The following is a 20,008-nucleotide window of genomic DNA, read 5'->3' on the forward strand; positions in this document are numbered from 1 at the left end:
CACACACACACACACACACGCGCGCGCGCGCGCGCGCACAATAAGAAAGGAAACCAGCTAAGGACGTGAGAGGGAAGAGCCCCTAAACATGCAAGAGTTAAGTCTCCAAGTCTTTGTTAGAAGGAAAGGAAGGAAAACCATGCAGGATCTGCTAATAATTAAAAAAAGAAAAAAGAAACCAACCCAAGGAGAGATACCTGGAGGGAATACCAGGCCTGAAGAGCTTTTCACTGTCTTCACGGGAATTATTTTAACAGCGGAAACAGAGCGCGCACGTAAAGGGTCGGCAGTTGCTGAAAACACAAAAGGGTAAATGGTGCATCCAGAAAGGACATTTGGGAAACACTCAGGCAGCTGAGGAACTGGGCAGGGACAACAGGAGGAAGTCGCCCACACGAGAAGAACAATGGGAAGAGCAGTAGATGTGGTCTTCTCAAACAGCCTGCCTTCTCTCTCTGGAGTCCCCGCCAAGATGGCAGAGCCCCCCCCCCCCCCCCCCCCCCCCCCCCGTCCCCTATACACAGTTGGTCAGTGCTTGTCTGCACCTCCTGCCACACCAGGAACATGCCAAGGCTCCAGACAAAGAGGTTTCCAGACACGCCAATGTCCTAGCACACAGCAGAAGGGGAGAGCACTTAGGGTCCGAGGGGCCCCTGGGAGAATGCCGGGGTGTCTGTGCTGGAGGCAGGGCTGTGAGGAGGAGAGCTCCTGCTTGGGCCCCTGATGAGTGCAGGAGGAAAGGGAACATGCTGGTGAGCTGCCTCCCTGCCGTCACAACTTTTGGGATCCTTCCTGTGCCTGTTCTGACCACCATGGGCCCCTGTCCCTGAACAAATCAGAACCTCCATCAGTTGGGCAGCAGAGGGTCTTGCTTAAATCCAGGCTGTCCTGGACAGGAGGCTGCCAGGTGTCCAGCGCACACTCAAGACTCCGGGCAGCACCCACATCCACAGCCCAGGATGCTGACCCCCAGGCAGGCCATCGGAGAGCTAGCAGAACAGCCCAGGACGTGGCCGGGGCAGCTGTCCTCATGTGCTGGGCTCCCCGGCTTCTCCCTCTGAAGTCTTCCCCAGCCCGCCCCCCCACCCCCAGATCCCGGAGCCTCAGAGGTGGCACATCCCCAAACTCCCCTTCGGACCACGTGCGGGGGAGCCTCCCCTCCCCCCGCCTCTCCAGTGGGAGCAAGCAGAGATGGAGCTCAGGCCCTAGGGTGCCAGGGTCACCCCACGGAGCCCACTCAGACATCTTCTGGCCCCATATCTATGTAATAACTGGGGGATAAAAGTTGCTGGGGAAGCAAGACCATCACTAGTGCGTCAGTATCACGCTGGCGAGCCAGTCAGGGGACAGGAGGGGAGGCAGTCCCCTCAGCCACAGAGCGCTCACCTTCCAGTCCCTCACGCTGCTGCCTCGTAAGGCAGTCACACAGCACATGGCCACTGGTAACTAAGTAGGCAGTAACAAGTGTGCTGCGCATACGGAGATACAGACCCGCTTGCATGGCCAGCCCACCGTCTGCTCCTTATGACCACGTGGGAGACTGGCTGGTGGGAGACTCCTGCTACCTCTCTCAGAGGAAGAAGCAAGAGAGTTGGTGCTACTCAGAGTCATCCAGCTCCTCGGGGAAGAGGCTGGAGCTCAACTGTCCTGGCCTGTGGCTCAGTGACTTCCCGAGGCCACAACGATGACCTTCAGGTGACATGTGCTGCCTCCTTTCCCTATGAGGGCTGCGTCTTACTGAGTGGAGAGTAGATGCCACGCCCACCTGCCACCCTCTCCCACAGCCCTGAAGTCTGCTCCGGGGAGGACGTCAGCCACAGGGCTGGGGCTGACGGCCGCACTGCCCTCTAACACCCCCTCAGTGTAACTTGGCCAAGATCACCCAAGTCCTTGAGGACGCGTCCCATACTAGGAGTGGAGAAGGGGGGTCGGGAAGGGAAGCAAGGGGGCAAGGGGCACACAGGAGCAGCTGGACACCTCCTGCCACAGAGGAACCGACCCCGAAACTACCTGGGCCCCCATCCCCCAGCTCCTGCTGGGCTCCGCACCTTCCCTTCCCAGCTGCCCCCGCCCCCGACTTCACACTTGGCCCTGTCTCAAGAGGAATACTTGGCTGAACCAGATGGAAGTTACAAAGGCCAAATAACAGGACCTTTGCCCCCTCTCTTTGAGACCATAAAATTTAGAAGCACGAGCAAGGATGGAATCAGTAAAACCCGACATCTGAAGCAGGAATAAAACATCGCAGAACATCTCATTTCCTCATTTTCTAGCTAAGGGGACGCACATGCACAAAGACAACAAACAAACGCACATGCACAAAGAGGTCCATCCGTGAGCAGAACCGGGACACGAGCCCGTACCTCATCACTCGGCCCCGGCTGCCCTGCAGAAGTGACATGGGAGCCCTGGCTACTTGGGCAGCCGTGTTGAGAGGCTGAGGAGGAGAGAGCACAAGGCACATGGGGCCTCAATGGTCATCTTACCCGTCACTCACTTCCCACTTAAATCTTTTGTCCTAAAATTTTTAAAAACTGAAAACCGAGGACACACATGAAACTAATGCCACAGAAGTAACTGATTTCAGCAATCAGAGGTTCTTGCCTCTGGGTCAAGGCTGGGATCAGGTCACTATTTACAGCCACTGAAGATAAAATGTCAGGTAAGGGAGACTCCAGGATGATAAAGGCCATTTGCACCAGGCAAAGTTCTCACTTGGTGTACTTGACCTGTTGTTATCCACATCCTGTGAATGAGGGACATGTTTTACCATGTGACCTCACAGTGGGAAAGAGTGGCCTCGGACCCATGAGAGGCAGGAAAGTGCTCCCACTCTCAAGGTTGGCATGAGAGACAGGTCTCCGGTTCACAGCCCAGTGCAGCCAGTCACTGCTCGTACTGGGAGCGGCCCAGGCCCCACACACTCCGTGCCGTGTAGAACTGCTTCATAATAGCCAGCTGGGCTTCCTGCAAGTGCTTACCTTTGTCCTGCCCATTGCTGCCTGGCGCCAGCCCGTTGACCACAGCTTTAGAAGCACCAACGTCACATTCTGAAAGAGAGACATAGAGCACACAGCTTGTGATCATCTCTCCCCAACATTTATTGAGTCCTGTGTGTGTGTGTGTGTGTGTGGCATGCTGGGGACAGGCTGGCTTTCTCAGGCCTGGAGAGGGCCCCCTTGGGCACCATGGAAGAATTCTGAGAATGCTATGTGGCCTGAACCAGGAGAGAACGCAAAAGCTGTTTGGGGATGGGAAGTATGTGGTAGGTGATGTAAATTCTCCTGCCTCCTTGCTATGGCTTCATTGCTGACATTTTTTAAAAATCTGCATCATTCCCTCAGAATGGCATCTCCTGAATGACAAAGGCTTAGCTACTCCCTGGAAGGCCGGCTCAGGTGCATCCCCAAGCGTCCAGAGTGGGAGCTGTCAGAGGACAGAGACCTCAGGCTCTCTGACACCCTCCTTCACCCCACCCACACCCCCCATCATCAGGGGCATGCTCTCTGTCCCCCGAAATGTCTCTGGACACTGCACCTCGTCCCCCCCACCCACACTGCCTCCACTGAGGCTCTTCGGTTACTGTCCCAGAGATGACCTGGCTTCCCCCACCAGGCCCCCTGCCTCTGTTCTGTCCCTTCTCCACCCCCAGTCAGTTGGCCTCCAGACAGCACTTTCTAGCTCCGGATCCAACCATGGCCCTCCCTGGGTTACAAAGCCCCTGGGTGCAGGACTCAGGACAATGAAACAGAACAACGCAATAGGACCTTCTACAACAACTCTACTATAAGTAGATGGTATTTTACCTCTATTTTGAGAACAAAAATATTGGGGTTTAGTTGGGAATTCAATCATGCATATCATTTCTATGAGGAAAAATGTATTCCGAGTTCTCCAAAATGTACAAATGATTGTTTGGAATACAATTTTTTAGTAAGTTGGATGACTTATATCTTCACATACCTGGCTATATTTAAATGAACTGATCTTCCTGATAATTAAAAACAAGCAAACAAACAAGTCCCCCGGGGCCAGCAGCTACCTCAAGGACAAAGTCTGGGCAATTTATATGGGATTCTGGGTTCTCGTAACCGTTGGTCCTACAGCCTTTTCCTGCTGCATTTCCCTCCTCCCCTGCCTGCCAAACCCATCTCCTCACAACCCCGGAGCTTGTCAGATACTTCCAGACCTTCAGGCTTGGTTCCTGCAAGACCCACGCCTGGAATGCCTCCTCCCCTTTCCTTACGTTGGGGGAAATCCTGCGTCTCCTTGCGCCTTGCTTCCCGGGAATGTCACCTTCTCTAGGTCAACGGAGACCTTCCTGAGTCTGCGCAGCTGAAGGCACAGGGAGCAGACTCGCCCCTCCTATGTGGCTTGGAGTAACCCCACCCCCATCCCCACCCCCACCAGCCAAGAGCCAACCAAGCCACAAATACAATCACCACACCTATGGTTTCTCAAACATCTATTTGCCTGGATCTGAGGATCCATGCTAACATTCCCTAAGTAGCATCTCATTTTTATCCTTCAGACTCAGTCCCCTGGAGCTGTGAGACAGAAACTCCTATTTCACAGGTAAGAAATTTGCAGCGTAGAGAGGATGCCAGGCCTGCCTAAGATCACTATGCTGGGGTCTGAATTCTGGTCTGCTCCATCTCCCAGGGCATCCTCTCGTCTCCAACAAGAACAAGGATTTTTTTTATTTTTTAAATAAAAAATTGCGGGACGCCTGGGTGGATCACTCGTTGAGTGTCTGCCTTCGGCTTGGGTCATGATCCCCGGGGTCCTGGATCAAGCCCCATGATGGGCTCCCTGCTCGGTGGGAAGGCTCTTTCTCCCTCTCCCACTCCCCCTGCTTCTGTTCCCTCTCTTGCTGTGTCTCTCTCCGTCAAAAAAATTAATTAAAAAACCCTTAAAAAATATATATATATAAAATTTAAAAATAAATACAAACTAAATACCTTCTTTATGAAAGAGCTTATATATGATCTCCCCAAATGCTGGGGCTGAAGCCCCATCCCAAATCCCAGGAGATCCTCTGGCTGAGACTAGGTTACCCACCTAGGCTCTCCTGTCAGCCTCTCTGACATGGCCCACATTGCCAGGCCCACCCGGATACTCCTGGATCCAGACACGAGCAGGGCCACTACCCCTCCCGACCAGCATCCCGGACCTCCCGACACTGGCCCCATAGGTTCTGTCCTGCTTGCTGCCCCATCTACCTCCAGATGAAGGCTAATTCTCCCAGATGTCAATATCTCCCTCGCACCTACATTCTTGGGATGGATGGAAGGAGGGTGTTGGCCAGAAATCCAAGGAAAAGAAATATCACAGGTTCCATCACCCCATCTGCTCTTTTTGTCACTCTCTCTTCTCCCTGCACCTGCTGGAGTTCTTCTTCACGATCTCCTCTCTGGAACTGCAGGCCTTGCTTTGGGCCCCCCCAACGCCAGCACTGGGGCAGCCTCTCAGCTGCTACCAGGCCCAGCCCCATGCACTTCCTGTCCTTTCCTTGCTTTCTTTTCATCAAACACAGCAAAACTTGATGAAAATTTGCAAAATTGTGCCAGCACCTCCGATTCCGACCTCTGCAGCCCAGTGTGCTGGTGCAGCCTGGCTTTGCCTCAGCTCTACCACACACCGGCTGGTTATGCCAGGCAAATCCTCCTCCTCTCCGAGCCTCAGATGCCCCATGTACAGAATAGGATGAGGTAAACCATGCTCCCCTTTGCGGGTCTGCCAGAAGAATGCAGTGAAAGAACAAACCAAAGCCCCTTCCCTGGTGACTGGCAGTCCAGTCCAAACTTGGAATAAAATGAATGCTCAGGATCTTTGGGGTAAATACCCAGCAGTGCAATTGCAGGGTCATAGGGTAGCTCTATTTTTAACTTTCTAAGGAACCTTCACACTGTTTTCCAAAGTGGCTGCACCAACTTGCATTCCCACCAACCTGCATTCCCACCAACCGTGTAGGAGGGCTCCCCTTTCTCCACAACCTCTCCAACTGCCTTGTTCATTTTTGCCATTCTAACTGATGTAAGGTGGTATCTCAATGTGGTTTTGATTTGATTTCCCCGATGGCTAATGATGATGAGCACTTTTTCATGTGTCTGTTAGCCATTTGTATGTCTTCTTTGGAGAAGTGTGGGTATTTACCCCAAAGATACAGATGTAGTGAAAAGGGGCACATGCACCCCAATGTTCATAGCAGCAATGTCCACAATAGCCAAACTGTGGAAGGAGCCAAGATGCCCTTCAACAGATGAATGGAAGAAGATTGGTCCATAATAATAATGGAGTATTACTCAGCCATCAGAAAGGATGAATACCCACCATTTGCATCAACATGGATGGGACTGGAGGAGATTATGCTGAGTGAAATAAGTCACACAGAGAAAGATCCATGGTTTCACTTACTTGTGGAACATAAGGAATAGCATGGAGGACATTAGGAGAAGGAAGGGGAAAATAAAGAGCAGGGGAATCAGAGGGGGAAATGAACCATTAAGAGCCCATGGATGGAGGGTTTTAGAGGGGAAGGGGGTGTGGGGGGGATGGGTGAGCCCAGTGATGGGTATTAAGCAGCACAGATCGCATGGAGCACTGGGTATTATACACAAACAATGAATCATGGAACACTACATAAAAACTAGTGATGTACTGTATGGTGACTAGCACAATTTAAAAAATTACATAAATAAATAAATAAAGCATCATTTTCATACTTCTCATTCCTCCAAAGGTTAACACAAATGTTTTCTACATAGCTGCTTTCTTCCTAATGATCACTTTTAATAGTAGCACAATATTCTACCAAGTAAATACACATAATGAACTACTCATTCCCCACTTTCATGTAGGTGATGTTTTTGTTTCCTCTGAATTAAGAGGGGAATTCCCAAGAGTGGGATTATCAGGTCAGAGGGTCTGGATTTTTTGGACTTTTTTTTTTTTTAAAGATTTTATTTATTTATTTATTTGACAGAGAGAAATCACAAGTAGACTGAGAGGCAGACAGAGAGAGAGAGGGAAGCAGGCTCCCTGCTGAGCAGAGGGCCCAATGCAGGACTCGATCCCAGGACCCTGAGATCATGACCTGAGCCGAAGGCAGTGGCTTAACCCACTGAGCCACCCAGGCGCCCTTTTTTGGACTCTTTCTATAAAATGCCCTCCTAGCACCCCGCCTGAGAGTGAACCTGGGAGAAGTCCTGCAGGCCTGGCCACACCCTACCCTCCTGCCACACCCTCCCGTCTTCCTCCTGCACTTATGCCAGGAGCCACAATGCCTGCTTAGGCTCATCCTGGTAGAAGACCCAGAAACTTTAGCTGCAGGGCAAAGGTTTTAAATTTAAAAAAAAAAAAAAAAAGGAAAAAGAAAAGGAAAAAAAAAAGGTACTTTCCAGCCCGTTTTAAATGACCACAAAACCAAAAAGCCAAGCAAACAAAAAGAAAATATGAATTACAAAGCAGGAGCTCCTGGCAGTACCTAAGTCTACTTGGAGGGGGGAAAAGGTGTATTTCTTCTTCACAGGCAGCAAAAGGGCTCAAAACAAGCCAAGTCCCCCTCCTTGCGAGGAGGAGACGTGAGCTGATAACCTGGGACGGAACACTGGCCACACGTTGGGCATTGCCCATGGGAGGTACATTGTCACTTATTCTCAAAGAGTCCCAGTGAGCCGGTATTTTCATGCTGTTTCACAGAGGAGGAGCCCCTGCAGGCCAGAGGCCACACAGCTGGTCTGGCAGGAAGCCAACTTGAGGCCCTGTGCTGTTCCACCTGGAGCCCGCCTCAGTCCTAAGCACATACTGTCCTGTACAATTTAGGATTTGGCTAAGAGGACACTGTATGTTGTACATGGAAAGGATTGTTTTTAATCTGCAGAGATCTCTAATGATACTCCAAACATAATACAGAATTACGAGATCCCTGAATGAGCTGCTACTTGGTCGCCTGTCCCATACCCCACAGCCTGCAGGCCTCGGGAGGCTCCAGGGCACACACAGAGCCAAGGTGGGCCTTAATCTCCAGAAGGAAACTTCTCTGCCTTGAATTCTGGGCTGGACAACTGACAGCTCTTGGCTGCATAGTGAGTAGGGATCTATTCACTTCTCTGACCTCGTTAGCCCACGCTTTCTACCCCAGCTCTAAACTAAAAATACGCAAAACTGGTCATTTCTTTCTATCTTGATTTTTTACTACCAAAGGCATAGTATGAACAAAAGCTCATCCAGCATCGATGGAAGGAGTGTTAGATTAGCTCGCACCCTGGGGCAATTACGGTCAATTTGTTTCCTTCTGCAGCCTTCACCAGGATTAAACAACGCCACTGAGGTGTGTGTACACATATGTCAACATTTATCACCCAGGATACTGAAAATATCTGCAGTTCAAGGTATGTCATTTCTATCTCGATAAAGTTGTTTAAAAAGAGAAAAGGAGAGATATTATAAAGATTAGGATATGGTGCATGTTAAGCTTAGTGCTTAACACATAGTAGGCACTCATTAAATCATTCATAATGAAGGCGATAGTAGCAATGACAACTTACAACAGGGCTTTGGCGCTTGCTTGCCCAGGTCTTAAAAAATAAAAAATGAAATGCAACTGGGGCCTTAAGAAACAGTGGGAAATCTGGGTAAACTACCCAGTCTTGTAGATTGGTCCAGAAGAGAAAGACATGGCTTAAATGGCTTAAATGGCTTACCAGAGCTCATGGTGGTAACAGGACAAGTCTTCTGCTACTGGGGCTCCGAAATGCTCTGCAGGAAAACAGACAACACAACACAGCTGATGAATGGCAGCTTCGCAGGAAGTCCCCCCACCATGTGCATGAAAAATGCAGACACCACACATAACCAGGAGTCACCTGCCCAGGCTCCTACTTCTTGGTTGGCTGCCTATAAACATGACCCTGACTTTGGGCAAAGCACTCAACCTCCTTGGCCTCAATTTTGACACCTGTACTTGGTTTAGATACTAAGCAAGATCTCTTCCACTTCTAAGATTCTATTAAAAACCTTAAGTTCCATGAGTCCACATAGGTCAAGGAGAGGGTAAAGGCAAGAGAGAACCAAACTGTAAGAGAAAGAGGTAAAAATCACAACACAAAATGATTATCAGAGGATAATAAGTTTATATACATATAATTATACAAATGGAAATGTTCTAGATGCTTTAAATACATTCATTTGATCCTCCCAATGGCCCTACAGAGTAAAGCACTGACACTGTATTAGTTTACATGGATAAGCAGATCAAGGTACAGAGGCAGGCACAGCTTGGTATAGGGACCCAGACAGTCAGACTCGAAGGCCCAGGCCATCAGGTTCTGCATCCTACTGGCCTGAGGGGGTGAGGGAGGAAGCCACTCTCTTGATTCACAAAGACCACCCCCTCATTTAGTATGGTCTCATCCCAAGTCTGCAGGAACCACTGATCTGCTTTCTCTCACCAGAGTCTAACCCTGCCCCTAGAATGTTACCCCTGGCAGCACGGTGTCTGTACGTTCTCACACCTGACTTCTCTCACTTAGCACACCACCATCTATCAGTTGGCCGTTATGTGGGGTCTACTTCTGGACTTTATTCTGCTCCATGGGTTCTGACTTGAACCCATTCAACTCACTGTCTTGATTACTCCAGTTTTAGACTAAGTCTCGAAATCAGGTAGTGTGAGTCTCCCAACTTTGTTTTTATTCAAAAATCATTTTTGGCTCTTCTAGATCCTTTGCATTCTCACAAAGTTGAGAACCCTACCCACTTCTACCAAAAACGAAACAAAAAGCGTGCTGGACTTTTGACTGGGATCGTGTTGAATCTATACATCAATCTGGAGGGAAATTAACATTTTACCAATATTGGATTTTCTAATTTCAGAGACTAGACCCTCTGTCCCCTTACGTAGGTCTTTCATTTCTCTCCACAATATTCTGTAGTTTCCAAAACACTGGTCTTGCAATATTTTAAATAGAAAGGCCTAAGTGAACATACTGGAAAGACAATCTGAAAAATAAGATTTCAGGATATGTAGAACCTTGCTATTTAAAGTGTGGTCCAGAGACCAGCAACGCTGGCATCATCTGCGTGCTTACTAAGAGAGCAGAAACTTAGACTCAACCTATGGGGACTGAATCTGAATCTGCATTTTAACAAGATCTCCAGCTGGTTTCTCTGCACTCAAAAATGTGGGAAATAAAATAAAATAAAATAAAATAAAATGTGAGAAGCAATAAGGGAGAGGAAATCAACTCCCTAGTTCATGAATTATGCCATAAGAAGGCCCAGGTATTGGGGCACCTGGGTGGCTCAGTGGGTTAAGCCTCTGCCTTCAGCTCAGGTCATGAACACAGAGTCCTGGGATCGAGCCCCACATCAGGTTCTCTGCTCAGCGGGGAGCCTACTTCCCCCTCTCTCTCTGCCTGCCTCTCTGCCTACTTGTGATCTCTGTCAATTAAATAAATAAAATCTTTAAAAAAAAAAAAAAAAGAAGGCCCAGGTATGGTCTGAGGGTCTACATAAGGAGACATGCGTTAGTTTCCTTTTCAACACACTGAAGCCAGGCACTGGCTTCCTCCATGGGTGGCTGCCTTGCTCACTGTCCTTGGAACAGAGTAGAATGCTACGGGCAAGAAGGAAATCATTCCAAGTCCTCTGCTGCCCAAATCAGCAGTAGCTTGTCTCCATCAAATACACCTGAGACTACCCGTGACCTTCAACAGCCCCTGACCCGTGGAAACATTTGTTCTTTCAGTGAAGGAACACAATCTGCTGTATTCTGTATGCCCTCATAGCTTCCAATCCTGGTTTTAGGGCACCCCAATTTGGCTCCAGGACCAAAAGGGCTGTTATGATAGCATCCAAACATTTTTATTTTTAAAAATAATTTCAATAGTTTCATTAAGGTTTTCTTCAACTTTAAACTGATTAAAAAAGGGCTTTTGATTCAACCATGAATCTATCTTAATAAAACGTGAATTTTCTTTCTTTACAATTCTTTCTAATCTCTATCTGCAGAAGTAGCATTTACATATAGTTGCAAACGTAAATGTCTGGCCAGCTTTGTGTTTTACTTTTTAAATTAAAGATTTCATGCACATCTTTCTGGATTTTTACCCAGTCATCATATCCATTATTTTAATGGCTATATAATATTTTATTGCATTAACCCTCCATAATTCATTTACAACTTCCCTCTGGACAGTTCCGTTTAATTCATCTTCATTTTAAAAATAAGTACATAGCCCAAACGCATTCTTAGGCTAGGAAAGAGATGAATGGAAATGTCCTACGAACCAAACAAAAAAGATGCCTCAACTCACACATGATGAATATCACCATCATACTTGGGTAGCCCTTTGTGCATGTAGTATTTTTCAATGTAGACACTAGTAATTTCTAAGTGTCAGCCCCACTCTTGCTTGCAAAGTGATCTAATGTGCATCCGGTCAGGGAGAGCATCCCACATACCACCACTTGGCCACAAGTGCCCAGCAGCCACAGTAGAGGTCAGCTGCAGCACTCTCTGGGAGGCCCCCCATGCCAGGTGTTAACCAGTTAGTGGCTGGATTGTAAGATGGAAGGAGGCTGGACCCAGAGTGCTAGGACACTCTTTTAATAAAGGACTAGCATGACAATAACGAGTGACACCCACCCCACGCCGGTGAGCGAGCACCGCTCTGGACACAGACTTTCTGGGTCATGGGTTCTGTGGCATGCTCTCATTTGGTGACTGAATCAGCAGCAGGTAACACAAAGGAGGAGGGGACGATTTAGAATAAAATAAGATCTCCAGCAAGAGCGGCAGTGGTGGCTGTGCCAAGGAGGGAGTCCCGTGTCCAGTCCTCACCAGTGGAGGTACAGCCTATCCCAACTCCCGCGGGACCCGATTTCAGCTCATTCCACCTAACTCAGGCCCCGTGATTTCCTGCCTCTGTTCGGAGGGCAATCCTCCAACCTCCCACAAATTCGGAACGACCCAAGCTTTTACCAATAAACCCCATTTCCATTTGAGTTCCCAAGAGGCAGTTTCCAGTCATTTGCAACCCAAGAATCTTGACCAGCACCAGGTGGGGGGAGGAAGGAGTCCCAGATGTTTCATTCCAAGAGAAGAATCTTCATTCCTCTCTCCTGAAGTGAGGCCATCCAGATCTGAATCTCAAGGGGGCTCAGGAAAGGGTTTTCTCTCTACAACCTCAAGAGCTCAGAGTCAGGGCGGTGAGGCTGGGATTGGGAAGCTGCACAAAGAGAGTCTGACCGCATGCTGTAAACCTTGAAAGTTATCATCTAGTCCCTGCGGTTTATTCAGAGATAATGCAAGCTATTAAAATCACATGTAGAATGTGAGAGTTTATTTTACATAAAACCCCAGGACACTTAATATTTACTTAAAAACTAAGCTGTAAAGGGTTTGATTTGGTTGAGAACATGATGCCATATCTTTGGAATTTCTCCCACAAGTCGCCTCCAGAGGCGGCAAGCACCTGTGGGTAAAAGCCAAAAAGATAAACAGCGCCATCTAGTGGCAGAACCATACAGTTCCAAGTGCACCGCTATCCCCCAGTAAATCACAGGACCTCCTCAGAGTCACAGCTTGGGTGGGCCAGCGAGGGTCAAACCTGGGCAGTCAGGACCTACCGTACTTGGGTAAAGGGCCACAGCATCAACACAGACATTCCGCCAGAAGAACAAAATGTAAAGTAGCCAAACTTGTTAAGAATGCATCTGGATAATTAATGGTTCTGCGTGGTCCCTCCCTAATTCCATGACCCTATAATTCTGAGATAAGTCTTGATGACACAGAGTGAATAATTACTAAAAAGCAAAAGTTATACTCATGCTTCCAGCGCAAAATCGGATCCAATAACTAAATATGGGTTGTTTACTAGGGAAGGAAAGAAGGTCCTTCCTTATATGGATAGTTCAGGGATGCAGGATAGGACAAGGGAAGAATTAAGTTTGTCTGTAAAAATGAACTCAAGGTCCAGCAAAGATTCTTGGAAAAGAAGGAGACTCAGACTGACCTTTCACAAAAGTGGTCCAGCTTCTCCTATGCCCTATGGTGTTTGGCTTCCATTGTTTCTCCCCACATATATACTAAGGGCGTGTACACACACACACACACACACACACACACACAATTTTAAGTTTCCATAGGAGAGACACTGTGTCATCCTCAGGACCATGCACTCAGTGGGTGCTCAGTCATGAACAATGTTCTTATCTCTATTTAGGCTTCAGAACCTAATTTTGGAGTCTTCTCTTCAAGACAACCAGGACCCTCCTTAAATCCAACATAGCTGTCTAAAAACAAGCTAGCTTCCCATTCCAACCAAACCCTGGTTATACTCTGGCTTTGAAATCCAGTCTGGGACTTGATTTGATATATTTGCAGCTACTTCCTTCCAATGGCTTGAAAAGAACAGTGACAGCTCACAAAGGCCCAGAATAAATGCTTGGCCTTATTGCTTTTTATACTTTGCTGACCCACACGGCAAAGTCAAATTTCTCCAATTTTTCAACAGCTCATCCTCTTCTCAATCTCTATTAATGGTCATTTCTCTCGAAATGCACTCTCCACCTTGTTGAAGAGGGTGCAGAAGGTTCTCCACAAAGCCAGAAAGGGTACACACTGAGCTGGGGCACTGCCCTTTCAAGGGAGGAAGACAGGATCAACTTAACCGTGACATTAACTTAGGTGTGGAATCCCATGACATAGCGGGGGTGGGGGTGGGGTCAAAACACAACAAGCACAAGGTTTTTGTGAAAAGACCGATGCTTCTGGAGAGGGAGCCAGAGGAAAACACATTGGAAAGGCCATCCCCCACATCCTCTCAATGCCTCCTGGAGTCTCTCCAACTGGTTTCCGCTCTAACCAATTATCTGAAATGGCCTTCAGAAAGATTTCCAGTGCAGACACGGCCAAGTCCAACACTGGCTTCTGCACTGGTCAGGGCCTCACTGACCTTTTCCACTGAATTTAAAACACTTAACTCCTTCTTCCTCCCCCACACACTTTTTGGTCCTGGTTTCTAAGTGTCACGGTGGGTTGGTTCACATCAGGCCAGGATGATCGTCTTTGTGGATCAAGGCTCCCATAGTTCTTCTTGGAGTTTAAAGACCTTGAGGATCCCACACTGGGTCCTCATTCCTTTCTATCTTCAAGCTCACTTCCTTGGGGATTTTATCAGGAATACAAGAGCCAGAAGGATCCATGTAGGTTACCTAGCCCATTTCCTTGGCTTTCTGCCTGTTTTGGAAGGATGTTCCACGAGCCCCCTCATGCCACAGAGCTGGCAATCCACCCACCCATTCTCCACTTTCCACTTCAACCCGGACAGCTGTGCTTTTGTTGATTTCATTCATTTATATTTCTTGAGTTTTCCTTCGATGATTGGGTTATGCGGCTACCAAGAAAAAAAAAAGGCTCATAAACCAGCAATCCAATCCACACCCTTACTGAAATGCAAAAACTTAGATTCAGAAAAAGTTTCCCTTTGTCTTGCTTTTTACTCCTTCTACTAAGGCCCCTTTCCCTCTTCTTCCTCCTCAGGTCACCTGCAGCTTTGGGCATCTTGGCAAAGGATACAGAATCAGTCCTCCACAGCCAACGCACAGACTGGCCAGTGCCACTTCCCCTTTTAGGAGCTTCCAATATCATCCTATTACTCAGTGAACACCAAGTCCCAATAAACAGCGACAAGAGATGGTTGAGTCTGATACTCATCTCACCCCCACCTTGCCTTCCAGTCTGTCTCTGTCCCTCCAATCAGGCCTCGTGCACTGAGCCCAGTAGACAGTAAGCACCCTCTGGCCAGACCGGGTCTTGTTCATCTCTGTGTCCCAGTGTCTGGGATGGTGCCTGGCAAGTGCCAATTAATGGTGGAGTGAATCACTGACGCTCGCACACGCCAGTCAGGGTGCTCTGCCTTCTCCTCCCCCATTTGTCACTCCCCTCACCCCGCACCTGACAAGCTGTTTGGTCTAGTCAATTCTTTCTTATTCAGGAGTCATGAGCCTCAGCTGCCTCTGGGCCCCCAACCTCACACTCACACTATATCCTACTACCTCACTCCTAGACCATGACCATGGCTAGAGAAGGCTCAGAACCCCCCAGATAGCCATGGAAGGCCACACTGTGACTTGAGCCATGGAAGACGCCCTGAGGGTCCCGATTCCATGGGGAAAACAATCCACAGAGCCTATGTGAGCTCAGAGGGGCTGGCTGGGAAGTACAGGGCAAAAGGAAAAAAAGGCACCAAACTCCTAGGAAAGAATCATGGTAACTAAGATACAGGCCTGGTGACACCATCCCAACAGTATTTCTCTCGCTGCTGCTATGCGCCCAGGTCAGCGCTTCGCCCAGAGGAGACCAGCATGAGTCACACAGCTGTGGTCTTTGAGGCCACCACAGAGCTGTAGGGTGACAGACATGTCCCACTGAAATACAATATGATAGGTAGCCCTTCTGCGAGCAATCGGAGCTATGTGCTACAGAACCACGGGAAGAAAAGGAGTAAGTTCTGCATGGGACAGAGAATCAAGAAATGAACGCTAACATTTTCAAATGTTCAGTGACCTACTTCTCAGCTTACTTCGCAATATCTCACTTTGGGAAACACTGATCTAAAAACTGAGGTCCGGATTCCTGACTACACCAGCAGGCCATGTAAGGTAAGATAAGGCCCCAGTGAGCCTTTCGTGTTGCTTCCTCTATGTACTCAGCGAGCCCTAAACCTCACGGTACCAGACCATCATTCCTGCTGCACTCTGAACAAGAGTTCCCCTTTCCCAGTCCTTCATCCCACAGTTTCTTCCCACTGATAACCTTTCCCTCACCTCCCCAACCGTTCACGCCAACCCAAGTTGCCAGATGCAGGTCCAGCAAAAATTACGGGCTTTTATCTGGGTTTAGTTTTGTTTCTAATCCCCACTAGAGGTCATGCGGATAAGGAACTCATTTTAATAAGACCAATTTCCAAACACAGAATTCAGAAATCTGATGTCCAAGCTCCCATTAAAGTCATCACACTGTCATCCCAGACCCTTGCCAGAGACAGATCAGACCCAGAGCCAGACAGCTCATTATCAATACGCCTGCAATTGTGTTTTTACCTTTTATACTTAAATGAAGCTTTTAAATAAACATACGAAGTTGATTCTGCCAATTGCCAATAAGCAAAATACAGCCCCCAAATAGTTTCAAGTCTTATAAATGCAGTATTATTTGAGCTTCAGATAAGAGAATTTGGATGATAATTTGTAATCACATGTTACATTATCTATGTATTAAAATGCATGGTTTGTAGCATACATAATAGAGAGGGTTAATATCCCGATCTTACAGTATGCTCATACTTACTGCCATGAAAAAAATTAAGAAGGCATGAAGAAATAATTCCCTGATGAAAACTGCAAACAAACCCATGAGAAAATGTTCACTTAGCTTGATTAAAAAAAAAAAAAGAAGACGCAAATAATGACTATTTTTTCCACTTCTTAATTAGTCCACAAATTTAAGAACACTAACGCTCAGTGTGGACAAAAGCCAAGGCATTGACATTTTCCTACCTGGTCGGTGACACAACCGTCATCCCTGTTTTAAGCATAACACATCAAGAGCTATACACCTCAATCTCTTTGTGCTTTGGGGAATCTAGCCCAAAGAAAGAACCCCAAATGACAACAAAGCTATACAGAGATGTTTCTCATGGTTTTATTAATAATAGTGAAAACGTGAACACACTCTGGTGTTCAGGGACAGGGGACCCATTAATTACATGGTCACACACACCCGAGTGGACTATTGAACAGTTAGAAAAATAACAGCCACGTAGACCACACAACATGGGAAGACACTTCTTATAAGGGTAAGTGAGGACAGCAGAGTGTAGGTCTGTGTGACATTTGTGTTTATAGTTATGTAAACAACAGAACATAGCCAGGGGCACCCGGATCGAGCCTCTGACTTTCAGTTCTGGCTGAGATCATGATCTCACAGCTGTGAGGTCAGGCCCCACATCAGGCTCCAAGCTCAGCACAAAGCTTCTGCTTAGAGTTTCTCTCTCTCTTTCCCTCTGCCCCTACTCCCACGCTTGCTCGCACTCTCTCTAAAATAAAGAAATCTAAAAAAATTTTTTTAAATAAAATAAAATAAAGAAATCTTTAAAACAAACAAAAAGACATACCCATATATTTGAAAGGAAACATGCCCAAATTCTAGAAATAATCTGGTAGCATGGAATTGTAGACAACTTCTAAATTTCATTTCTATTTTCTAGATTGTTTATGTTTCTTTTTATTTTTTAACCTTTTTAAAAAAGATTTTATTTAAAATTTAAAATTAAGAAAAAAAAAGATTTTATTTGTTTGTGAGAGGGTGAGCATGAGAGGGGGGAGGGTCAGAGCAAGAAGCAGACTCTCCGCTGAGCCCAGAGGCCCATGCAGGACTTGATCCTGGACCTCCAGGATCATGACCCAAGTTGAAGGCAGTCACCCAACCAACTGAGCCACTCACGTACCCTTTTTTTAGTGAAAAGTCATTTTTTCAGATCATACCTAGCACTTGAAATGTAATTGTGTAATATTTAGAACTTTCAGGAGAAAATTAAGGTGACAGGCTAAAAAACACACCACTAACAATCTTGTCCATTAGCACATAGCCCTGCATGATGCAATCTTCCCCAGGACTAACAGCAAATTCCCTAAGTGTGGGACTTCAACATTAATCGCCAGTGATTGCTTTTGTTTAATGAAGCCAAACTACTCCCGCATAGTTCCTTATGAGGACAAGGGGGGCAGTAAAACGACTAGAATGTTCAACCAGATTTCCTAAGAAGCAGTTGCACCAAAACGTTTAGTCTTAAAATAGTCAGCAGAGGCTGCCAGGTGACAACACACACGGTACCCCATTGCTCCCCAGGCCTGCTTGGGGCCAATTCCCAGCCCCTAACCCGACTTCATGGCATTCCAGAGCTCTGAGCTCCTTCTCAAACTCTTTATATGTACAACTCTGGGCACATGAAATTTCTTAAACACGCATTGTTAACCAAGACAAGTCTTAAATATGAAAACTGGCCCATTTGTGTTTCCCAAATATGGCTCTGTCTCCAGAACCCAAACAAAGATGTCTAATTGCAGCATCCAGCACATTTGGAACTCTCCACTCAGACAACCTAGAGAATTCAAACAAGGGCAGATTCCCAAATTCATGAGATAAAAGGGAAACATTTTAGCTAGTTTCAATCATGAACACATAACCTCCAAGTCCGGGATACAGACGAGGCCTTTCTCGGGCAGCTGTCACTACACGATGCCTATCTGTAGGGAAAGCATAGCCACGGGCATTCTGAATCCTCAAAAGAGCCCAGGTTGGGCCAGAGTCTACAGGACAGGAAAAGGAGACTAAGAAGTTACTGTGTGTGACTGAAAGAAAAATCCTAAAACGCTGAAAAGGGGTCTGTTGGAGCCTGAGAACGGGAAAGAAGGGTGGGTTTCATACAGCAGGAGAGGTGTCCACTCTTAGAGACAATCCACAGCTCCCTCTGAACTTGGCTTTTGAACCACAACACTCCTCAGGCTATGCCTCACATCGTATATCACACGGACGTCTGTGGTACAGGACCATACCGTGCTCAGGAATGAGGGAACAGAAGTTCCATTCAGTAAAAAGACTCCGGGTCTTTTGCAAATACATAACTTAAATACTTCAATTCATAACGCTGGCTTATTCAGGAATGGCTTGTTTTCCTTAAGGAGTTTTGAAATTTTACTGAAAGTACATTAACTTAGCAAAGAGCCAACACGAAACACAGAAAACAGTATCTTTTCTGGGAAAATCTCTCTTCTCTGGGGCATCTGTTGAATAACTGAGGTAGAACACATATAGACCAGGCCCAGAATCAATGATCCTTTAACTCAGGCCTTGGAGGCTGAGTACTTCATCAGATCACTGGTCCCTTCCAGTAATGAACGGGAAACCCTGACTTCCATTAATCACTGAATTATCAGTGAACTATTTTGTAGCTACTTTTCTCTAGTCTCATCATCTTATTTTGTACTTATTTAGGCAATCTTTCAATATATCAGGTCCAAAATCTGCATCTAAGCATTTGAGAATACAATGCAAATTTCTGGAATAGGTTTTCTTCAAACTAAACTAAAATCACTAAAATATAGCAGCTAGTTCATAGATGGCAAACATTCAGTAGAAGTATATATTTTTAAACACCACAACTCTCAGACCAGACTACTTGGAAATAGACTGGCATCTATATTTTTATATAAATAGGAATAGTATATATATGCATATACACACACACATTTCTGAATTCAGTTCTATGTACATCCAACTATATCAACCATCACTTTAAATGTAAATGGTCTAAATGTACCAATTAAAAGACAGATTGTCAGAGTGGATTACAAAAATGAAAGCCAACCATACGTCATCTCTAAGAAACCCATTTTGACTACAAAGACACATACAGATCAAAAACAAATGCATGGAGAAAAATACACCTGCTACCAGTCGCTACATGTGGTTAGTGGCTGCAAGAAAACAACAAAAATTCAGGGTGAGAACGGGGTTTGAATTCAAACCCTGCCAGGGCTGTGCAAACTGGGCAGTCCCTGAGTTTCTCAGCTTCAGTTTACTCACTTATAAAAGGAAATGGATAATACCGAATTTCATAAGGTGTGTGTGTGTGTTTTTTTTAAGATTTTATTTATTTATTTGACAGAGAGGGAGAGATCACAAGTAGACAGAGAGGCAGGCAGGGTGGCGGGGGGGGTAGGGAAGCAGGCTCCCCACTGAGCAGAGAGCTCAATGTGGGCCTTGATCCCAGGACCCTGAGATCATGACCCGAGGCGAAGGCAGAGGCTTAACCCACTGAGCCACCCTCGCGCGCCTCATAAGGTGCTTCTAAGATTAAATCTAAAAATACATACGAAACCTTGTAAATTGTGTGGCAAAAGGAAAAGTGTTCTAGCATAGAAGGTGCTGATCAAGCCC

The 20,008-nt window shown here is 46.7% G+C and overlaps 1 protein-coding gene across 37 annotated transcripts in view; it reads right to left on the minus strand.

The window, feature by feature from the left end:
- Positions 1 to 20,008, minus strand: part of SORBS1 (sorbin and SH3 domain containing 1) — a 226,497-nt gene that overhangs the window by 109,982 nt on the left and 96,507 nt on the right. For 25 of the 37 annotated variants that reach the window (XM_059398176.1, XM_059398180.1, XM_059398175.1 and 22 more), the window contains exons 3-5: positions 8,706 to 8,760; positions 2,982 to 3,050; positions 198 to 293 (exon numbers count right to left, since the gene is read on the minus strand). In XM_059398176.1, coding sequence (XP_059254159.1) covers positions 198 to 293; positions 2,982 to 3,050; positions 8,706 to 8,715 — 175 coding nt within the window. In that variant the 5' untranslated portion in view covers positions 8,716 to 8,760. Of the gene's footprint in view, positions 1 to 197; positions 294 to 2,981; positions 3,051 to 4,246; positions 4,306 to 8,705; positions 8,761 to 20,008 lie in introns of those variants that run through there. The other 12 variants (XM_059398210.1, XM_059398177.1, XM_059398188.1 and 9 more) reach the window with 2 other exon arrangements.

This window comes from Mustela nigripes, chromosome 4, assembly GCF_022355385.1.
Source record: "Mustela nigripes isolate SB6536 chromosome 4, MUSNIG.SB6536, whole genome shotgun sequence".
Lineage (NCBI taxonomy): Eukaryota > Metazoa > Chordata > Mammalia > Carnivora > Mustelidae > Mustela > Mustela nigripes.